General features: G+C 39.6%; 1 protein-coding gene and 1 pseudogene across 3 annotated transcripts; both read right to left on the bottom strand.

The window, feature by feature from the left end:
- Positions 1-5,954: 5,954 nt before the first annotated feature.
- Positions 5,955-7,462, bottom strand: LOC111909273 (gibberellin receptor GID1B-like; annotated as a pseudogene).
- Positions 7,425-9,127, bottom strand: LOC111909287 (ATP synthase delta chain, chloroplastic). 3 transcript variants are annotated; one of them, XM_023905081.2, is made up of 2 exons: positions 8,209-9,127; positions 7,425-7,624 (listed from the first exon to the last, which is right to left on the bottom strand). In XM_023905081.2, exons 1-2 carry the CDS (start codon positions 8,953-8,955, stop codon positions 7,622-7,624), a joined length of 750 nt encoding a protein of 249 aa, XP_023760849.1. In that variant the 5' UTR covers positions 8,956-9,127; the 3' UTR covers positions 7,425-7,621. The 3 variants fall into 3 exon arrangements, with proteins under 3 accessions (XP_023760849.1, XP_023760847.1, XP_023760848.1); XM_023905079.2 differs by having other exon boundaries at positions 7,425-7,621; XM_023905080.3 differs by lacking the exon at positions 7,425-7,624 and having other exon boundaries at positions 8,007-9,125.
- Positions 9,128-10,137: the final 1,010 nt, after the last annotated feature.

The raw sequence follows: 10,137 nt of genomic DNA, 5'->3' as shown, positions 1-10,137 counted from the left end.
AAAAGAGATTAATTAAACTTAAGGGACTGGAATTGTAATTATAAGATAATTGCAATTTGGGCCATGGATTGCGTTTTATTATAAGGTGGATGAATTCTATGGGGAAAGCCCATATGAAATCGTCCAAAGGCCTTAAGAAAGGGCTGCATGGGTTGCTTAGGGCTTAAGCAACTAAATTAGGGTTTCCATGTTAGATAACCCTAATTGTCTCACTATATATAGATCCCTTAAGGACCAAAAACGTGGCTAAGCTTCTTGCTAGGGTTTCACATGTTTTTGGGCAGCCTCCATCCTCTCTCCTCTTCATCCTCTTGCTTATGGTGTTTGTGAGCCATTAGAGGAGTGACACTTGTGACTCTAAGTCTTTCAAAGTCAATTCAAGGAGATTTGGGATTGTTATTGCTACATAACAATCAAGGTAACATCTTAAACCTATTCTCATGGTAATATGATTACTTGAATGTTAGAATTAGGGTTTATAGTCTTGGATTCAAAGCATGTACAATAGAGAAACCTAGATCCAAGCATTAGGGTTTGTATGAGCACATAGGATGTCTTATGACCAAAACCCATCAACAGGTTCATTCAGAATTTCTCCCGCATTGCGAAGCCTCTGACAACACTGACCTAGAAGGGCGTGGCCTTTGACCGGGAAGAGAAGCAGGAGAGAGCGTTCTAAACGCTCAAACGATCCTTGTGCACCGCACCAATACTATCCCTTCCTGATGGGATAGAGGACTTCGTTGTCTATTGCGATGCGTCAAATCAAGGGCTCGGATGTTTTCTAATGCAGAGAGGTAAGGTCATCGCCTATGTCTCGAGACAGCTAAAGACACATGAGGTCAATTACTCGACCCACGATCTTGAATTAGGAGCAGTTGTGTTTGCTCTGAAGATCTGGATACATTACTTGTACGGAACGAAAAGCACTATCTTTACTGACCACAAGAGCTTACAACACATATTCGACCAGAAGGAGCTCAACATGAGACAACGACGGTGGGTCGAGCTACTCAGTGATTACGAATGCGAAATTCGCTATCATCCGGGTAAAGCCAACGTAATAGCTGACGCCCTGAGTCGGAATGAATATTCTGGTCGTCGAGTCAAATTATTGACTATGACTATCCATTCACACTTGTCCACACAAATTAAGATAGCTCAGCTTGACGCTTTGAAGCCTGAAAATGTGGCAGGTGAATCCCTGAGAGGGATGGATAAGAACTTGGAGGTTAAGGGTGGCGGAGCTTATTATTTCATGGACCGGATCTGGACCCCAAAACTCGATGGTTTCAGAGACTTGGTCATGAACGAGGCGCACAACACTCGTTATTCCGTGCACCCGGGATCAGATAAGATTATCTAGATCTCAAAAAGTTATACTGGTGGCCTAACATGAAAGCAGAGATTGCTACCTTCGTGAGTAAGTGCCTTAGTTGCGCAAAGGTCAAGGTCGAATACCAGAAACCCTCAGGTCTACTGCAACAACCTGAGATCTCGGAATGGAAGTGGGAACGGATCACTATGGACTTCATAACCAAGTTGCCCAAGACAACGGGTGGACTTGATACCATATGGGTCATCGTCGACAGGTTGACCAAGTCCGCACACTTCCTACCGATCAAAGAAACAGACAAGATGAAGAAACATACAAGAACTTACATTAGGGAGATTGTAAGACTGCACAGTGTTCCCTTATCCATTATCTCGGACAGAGATAGTAGATTCACTTCGAGGTTCTGGCAGTCGCTACAAAGTTCCTTAGGAACTAGGCTAGACATGAGCACAACCTACCATCCACAGATCGACGGTCAAAATGAGAGAACTATCCAAACCTTGGAAGATATGTTGCGAGCCTATGTGATAGACTTTAGGAAAGCATGGGATACTCGTTTACCCTTTGTCGAATTTTCCTACAACAATAGTTATCATACGAGCATAAAGGCTGCTCCATTTGAAGCCCTCTATGGCCGAAAGTGCAGATCCCCTCTGTGCTGGGCTGAGGTGGGTGATACCCAGTTAGCTAAAGGACGAGTCTCTGACAGCACTCTCACAGGTCCGGAGATCATACGGGAAACGACGGAGAAGATCGTTCAGATCCGTGAACGATTGAAAGCCTCCAGAGACCGACAGAAAAGCTACGCTGATAAACGAAGGAAACCGTTGGAATTCCAGGTGGGCTACGGTGTTTTATTGAATGTCTAACCCTGGAAGGGCTTAATACGCTAAGGAAAGCATGGAAAGCTAAATCCAAGGTACATTGGGCCTTTTGAGATTCTTGCAAGAATCGGCCCTGTAGCTTACAAACTTAAGTTACCAAACGAACTCAGTAACGTACATTCTACTTTCCACGTCTTGAACTTGAAAAAGTGTCTGTCCGATGAGACTCTTGTAATCCCACTCGACGAGATCGAGATCGATGAGAGCCTCAACTTCGTGGAAGAACCAGTAGAGATCATGGACCGAGAGGTCAAGCAAACGAAACAAAGGCGTATCCCGATAGTGAAGGTTTGCTGGAACGCCAAGCGATGACCTGAATTCACTTGGGAGCGAGAGGATCAGATGAAACTGAAATATCCTCATCTTTTTACTCAGTTATTTGTAATAACTTAGTTGCTTAAACTCTAATTTCGGGACGAAATTCCCTCTAGCAGGGATGATGTGGCAACCCGAAAATTTTTAGCTTACATTCTTCATTTCTTATCAAAGTTAAACTCATTTTTGCTATTTTCTAGCAATTTTTGGAGTCAAATAGAGTGTCTAAAGCTTAGTATAAGCAGGGTAGGATTCATGGGATAAGTATTGTGGGTGTATCGCCTTGCATTTGAGTCAATCACACCAACACAAGGTGTGTGTGGCCGCACACAAGAGTGTGCGGCCACACACCCATCCCAACCTCACACACTCCCCCTATATATTCAAGACTTAGTCATTTTTGAACACATTCTACACTTCTTCAAAGCTAGGAACTGAAATCCTCTCAAGTATCATCCAGATCTCCTTGAGGATCTTCATAAAAGGTAGCATCTTTAGCCAAGAACACTAAGAACACTAAGTGTATGGCCGCACACACCATGTATGGCTGCACACCCAACCGCACACGCCATGTAGGGTCGCACACCTGGCCGCACACACACATATAGTGTGTATTTTGGCCATACACTCCTTTGTGAAGCCATATACCCCCTTCATACAATCATATATGGTTGTAACACTTCAATATAAGTGTTTACTAGTCCCTAAGGTGGTCCCAATTCAATAATCAGTTATTTTAAACACTAATTGGATTCATATATGTGATATTATATGTTAACTAGGATCCGCGTGTGTGTTCAAGTCTCAACTTGACACTTAGCAGCCTATCCGACACTTTCATCCAAAACACTCACTACAGGTGAGTTCATACCCCTTAATCAACGGTTTAAATGTTTTTTAAATGCTTTTAGGGGGGGGGGGTATACGAGTTAAATACTTGTAGTTATTACATCAATCACATGTGATTAATAACTACAACACCAGTGGTTTTCCTTACTGTTCAAACTGTTTACCAAACTGCTATACTCCAAAACTGTTTTACGAAGTCTTTTACTTATCAAATACTTCTACTTAACCTCTTTCATACTTATATATTGTCAAATGCATGTCTATGTATGTATAGTTATATAAGCAATGTTTAAAATACTTAGGAAGACCAGCTCGTTTTAATTTCCTTTTCCTTGTTTGGATGTGGCTTTAGGGCATCGGTTATCCGTCCGAAGGTTGTTTAAATATTAGTTATATATCATGTATACATATATAGTCATAAAAGTTCCTTCAATCAGTGCTATACCTTTGGGTAGCAAGGGTACACAAACATGATCATACATTACTAGTAAACTACTATAGGAGTAGTTTAAGAAGATACTAATACTATTACTAGAACAATGAAACCTACAATGAGTCAGTTCATACATGAGTCAAGAGATACAATGCCCTTGGGTAGCAAGGGTATATAAACAATAGACACTATGACGAGAAACAAACAATAGACACTATGACGAGAAACAAACAATAAACACTATGACGAGAAACAAACATACAGGCTAGACATAGAAAGAACACACAATACAGCTAGCACACATATACATTAACACAGTTATGTGAGCCATTAAACAGGGCATGGCACTACCTTCCATGACTGCTTTTGTATTAGAATCTCCTTAATTGGGGAGCGTATGAGTTTGTGTATAGATCTATACTGGATTGACTATCCTACACCTTACTGCTCGCTACAGTGGGACTTGCAAGTCTACGGGTGCCAAACGCCATTACATTCACTTCGTGAACATGCACACGATGCACGGTAATGTAAAAACTATATTTTTGGTTAATGATAGTCGGATTGGGAAAATACACACTCTTACATGAGACACACACACAGATACTAGATGCCTTGGTAGAAGGCTACTTTTAGTAGAAAACGTAGGGTTTTCTAGGAGAGTTCAAACAAATACAAACTTCACAAAACTTATACAAACATGTTACAAATGCTTTATACAAACACAGACACTAATATACTTATGATCTCGCCAGCTATAAAGCTGATACTCGCTTTCAAAATAACTTGTATTCTCAGGTCGCCAGTAGACAGGTACATGTGCCAGGTTTTTGAGAAGAAGGAGCTAGTTCAAGACTCCTCTTTCATTTTGATGTATATTATTTTTGGTGTCTATATAACTTGACAGAACACACTTGTATGAAATTATATTATTAATGCAATGGATGATGTTGTTGCTTGTTTACTGCTTTGCATTCTTGTGATACTGTACATGACGTCCTCCACCCCAGAACGTTTCCGCCATTCATCGGTTTTGGGGGTGTGACACACTACAATTATCTACCTCACCATTTATGCAACAAAATGCAAACATTCAACAAAACTTTTTTAACATATTCGGTCTCATGCGCCAAACAGTCACACAACCCACACCCACGCAAGAACCCGTTGTCGAGACGCATGCCGGGGGTAGTCAGAAAGCATCGGGAAAAAAAGGGAGACCAAAAAAGAAAGGGAAAGAGGTCGTTGTCGGGACGGACGAAACGAAAGCACCTCCAACATGGTGGACACCGGAGGAAGAGCATGTGGTGGCGGTGGCTTGGTGCGGTACTTCAAAACAACCAACTATGGTGAACGATATGAAGAGAGTTGTTTTTTGGGATGCCGTAATCGTTAAATTCCGCACAATTTTGAACAAGGGTGACATATATCGCAATAATGATATGTTTAGTGGCAAATTGACTCAAATTAGCCGGAAGTGCACCAAATTCAATTCCATATACAACAAACTTTCTTCAAAACGTCAAAGTGGTGCCAATGATTTCGATGTGTTTAGAGCCGCGAGGGAGGAATATCACGTGCAAATGGGGCACGTATTTGAGTATGGAAAAGTATGGGAGATAGTGAGGAAAGATCTAAAATGGATGAAAACGCCAACATCATCGGAACAACAATCCAAGAGGTCTCGTGGTTCGGGTTCGGTTGACGTTTCCGACGGACACACAAACATCGACCTTAACGCGGACACCGATGAGATCCCGAACGAGTTTGACGACATCGAGGAAATCTCTCCGCCACGACGACCTATGGGGAGCGACAAAGCGAAGCGCGCTCAACGACATGCAGAGGAAAATGAAAGTCGGCTACGAGAGCACGAGGACATGAAAAAAAAAATTGACGCCCACACGGAAATCGCAAATAAAAGATATGAATTGCAACGGGAGCATTTGGATTTTCTTCGACAAGAAACCGAACAAGATCGCATATCGAAGGATTTGACGATTCTTACGACAAACGAAGAAAATTTGCCACCGAGACGAGCTGAAGTGATACGGAGGATGAAGGCGAAGATCGAGAACAAATACTTGAGCGAAGAATAGTTTGTCATTTTTTTTTTTTTTAATTATTAGGACTATCGTGTTTTTTTTTCAATGTTTTTTTTTTTTGGTTTGTAATGTTTTTTTAAGTTTGTATGGTATTTTTAATTTACTATTTAATGAAATTATGTTTTATTAATTTATATGTTTTTTTATAAATATATGACATAAATAAAAAAAATAAAACGAATTAGAACTATAAGAAGTAAATAAAAAAAAATAAAACAAATTAGAATAATAGAAATTAAAAACATTCAAAAAAAATAAAAAGGAAATAGAAAATAGAATATGTTATCCCATGTTATTTGATGTTGCCGATTTCCACATTTGATGTTATAACACCAAATTGTGACTAGGATGATGAGGTGGACAATTTAGGTGTAATAACATGTTGTCCACACCTAATAGTCTAACCGAGTCTATATAGGATTTTAAGCTTAAATTAAGCCAAAGGGTTAATGTTACTCCAATCCAACAACCTATGACGTTCTGTTTTAAAAGTTCCCTGATTTAATTTTTTTGTAGTCTACGGGTATAAACTTGATATTTAAGTTTTAAAAGGTACTTATTTATTAATTTGTTAACTTGTTACCGGTCCAACCTTTCATATGCCCACTGTCATGCTGAAGGACATCTAATCCGGCCACCACCATTAATCTTCTGGAAATTTAACCCCTTCAAGATTGATGACACGTGGCTCAAATATGTTACACGCAGGATGATTACTATCTTCCCCTTCAAGCAAAAAAGCTATTCGGTACCAATCTCTATCTTGAACCCTTGCGAAGTATTTCCCTTCTAATTTTTTTTTCTGATTCTTTTCTTTCTTCCCCACCAAATAGTAGATGTAATAATATGTTTCCGAGCACCTCAATGCCGGATTCCGCCACTCTAACTTCTACATGATGGGCTATGTTGCCTTAGCGCCGACTAATTAAATAAACATGAACGTTAAGGTCTTTACCACTTAAAAATCCATGATCTTGAATAACCCTTCTCAGAGCTTTCCATCCATCTTCGTAAGCACAAGGATACCTGTGTTCTGGTGACCTCAAGTAGTTTACTAAAACCACCATGCATTTGATGAATCCGGTGAGACAGACGCATAATGGATCGTAGATGGAACTGTAAGCAAAGGAATAAGTTCTCAGTGGAAGAAGAATAATACTGGGATGATTTCGATGGTGCTTAGTCGTTTTTTGAGTTCCAAGACTCTGACTTCGTGTTGACATGATAATTTGTTTTCTGTAAATCCAGTTGAGAAGACTGGTGGCGCTGTCAACTACATCAAAAGAATAAATGGCATCCACCAAAACGGTGTTGGCTGCCACTTTTCGATCAAGAAACTATAGAATGAATCTGAATTTAATAAGGGTATTTCCGGTATTTTCAGTAGGAACTGTTAGTTGTTTTTCCGTTTTTCTTGGGGTGTTTACCAGGTCAGTAGGATAGGCTAGAGTACATATAAGCACGTATTGTCATTGTTCTTAATGATGAATAAGAAGTAACAATTTCCCCAATCCCCTGTGTCATTTCTTTTCAAATACATGTGCAACATAAGTGCTGTAAAATTCAGTCTTTCATGATATATATCTAGCAAAAGCTAAGGAGTTCAATCCAACAGAAACTCTACTAACTCGCGATCGCCAGAGCATGTAATTGTACGCTAACTTGAAGTTGGAAATTAGGATCCATGTGTGAAGCGACACTACTTTCGATCAAAAAAGAAAAACAAATAACAGAAAGTGAGTAAAGTGGAATTCCCAAAGACCCATTTTGATTTTGATGTATAATATGTACAAGTGACGAGGCTTACCCATTTCTATCCTATTTAGCATAATTAACCGGTTATAATGGGTTCATTACCCAAATTAACCGGTAAAATACAAGTTGACAAAAATGATAAGAAAGTCAAACCTACATGTAACGTTTTATAGCAATATACTTTCTTTTTACAGAAAAGTCAAACCTGCAGGTGACATTTTATAGCAATATATTTTCTTGTTTTTGTACTTTCAGCCACAAATTAACAGGTTTTTTAGCAGCATGAAGCATTAATAATGATAATACAGGTTGCTATAACACACAGGTCAGATAACAAATTTCAAAGTAAACGTATAAATAGTTGCGACTAGAATTACATACAAAAGGTTGGCACCTAAATTATACAAAAAGAAATGACTAGTGTTTGTCATTTTAAATTAGGGTTTTGAAAGAATGAACTCTAATGAAAAGTAAAAAACGAGTAATGTGTCTTCTTCATAGAGTTGTAAAAAAGTTAGAATTATATCATACTGGAATTTGAATATCTCCGATCTCAAGCTGTGCAGCAATTTCTTCCAATTGCTTCTTCACACTCATATCAATCAACTTGGATTGAGAATTTCCATATTTGATCGTGAATCCGGCCACCAATGACTCATCAATCGCCGTCTTAATCCTCACATTTCTCGCTCTGGTGAGTCTCTGCACTTGCTTTGCGATCTGCGCCAAGTGTTGCCTCTCCAGCTGCACTACGGAAGTCACGATCGCCAACTCCGTCTCCGTCAACTTATTGTAAACAATCTCGAATTCCTTTACTATCTCTTTAATCAAATCGATCCGATTTCTTTCGATCAAGATGTTGAGGAAGTTGCATACGTGTAGTTGGAGGCTCCCCGAAGATGTTATATCATCGATCAATTCTCGTTTTTGCTCTAGACTTACGATTGGACTAACGAAAAAGTTCAACGCTTGTTTGTCGGAGAAGAGTTTATCGACCTTCTCGACGTCGGCGGCGGTTGCCTCTAGGGTTCCGTTTGATCTCGCGACCTCCGCCAAGGCAGATGCGTAGCTTCCGGCCGCGGAATCGGCCATTTTGGCACCGGTGCAACCGCCGCCACGCCGAGATTTGTTTGTGGTTTTGGTTGTTAGCTTCGGGAGTCTTAGGCCGCCGGAGAACGAAAGATTTGCTGGATTAATGGAATTAGAACTTGGTGATCGAGACTGAAATGTGACCAGAGAATTTTGAAGAGCGGCAGTGGAAGGGGCGGCGGCGGCCATCTTTTCCGGCGACAAGAGGGGAGAAAAGGAGAGGCTCGTTAGTTGGGAGGTTTTTTTTTTTTTATGCAACCGAAGGTCGAGATTAGAAAGCGGAAGGTGATCAACGGTCGAGAACGGGGATTCGTGAACAAGGAGAAAGATTAGGCTTTTTATTGATATTTGATAATCAGGATTAAATTATGGACATGTGTTTTTTGTTTGATAGTTACTAAATAGATAGAAGCTATGTTTGATTTTAGGTAGTCCACCCACAATACTGATGGGTTTTATACAAACAATCCTATGTGTGCATGCAACCCTAGAGTTGGATCTATGTTTTCACTATTAGTTATACAACTTTATGAACACAAAAAGAAACCTGACATGCTAGTACTATTTTCGAAATCCACATAGAAGAATAGAATACATACCTTTTGTTGTTATATAGTAATAACAACTAGTTCCTTAAATCTCCTTAGCTTTGAAAGCAAGTACCACAAGTGTAGTATCTCTAATGGCTCCCAAACACACTAGGTGAAAGGATGAATATAGGAGAGAAGGGAGAAGGGTATATTGCCCTAGAATTCGTCCCTTTTAGGGTTTCCCAAAGCTTGGACGAAATCTTGGTGCCTTAGGGTGCTAGTTATACTTAAGACTAACTAGGGTTTCAAGGTGTAAACCCGAATCCCTTAGCTTAGGGCCTAAGCAAGTCCATAGACTCCTTTCCTTAAGCCCTTGGACGAAAACTCCTAGATCCTTCTAGGATTTTAGTTCAAGCCTTAATAAAGGTGATCCAATGGCCCAAAGCCTCAACTATTGAATAATTACAAAATAGCCCCTGCACTTTCAGTTAGTTCCTTTAATCCCAAAAATAATTCTAAATTAATTTCTGATTAAATACTAATTAATAATATGATTCCAAATTAACATATTATTCATATAATATATTAACAAATCATATTTATACCCTAATTTATTATTCTTAACAATAAACCAGCCTCTCTCTTCAACAATCATCCTTTCTAGTCACCAGTGTGAAGGCAACCCAAAAGGACCATGCTCACAATCGGGTCAAGTACATACCAAAATAGTTATGGACTTAGACACTAATCCAACAAATACATGTCAATGGGTTTTTAGAGTACATATGATGAACATATCGTTCACAACACCTATAGGTTGTGAGTCTGCTAGTGTTCCAAT

Source organism: Lactuca sativa, chromosome 1 (assembly GCF_002870075.4).
Source record: "Lactuca sativa cultivar Salinas chromosome 1, Lsat_Salinas_v11, whole genome shotgun sequence".
Lineage (NCBI taxonomy): Eukaryota > Viridiplantae > Streptophyta > Magnoliopsida > Asterales > Asteraceae > Lactuca > Lactuca sativa.
Note: the sequence above shows the minus strand (reverse complement) of the source record. Positions and strands in the feature narration are given on the sequence as shown.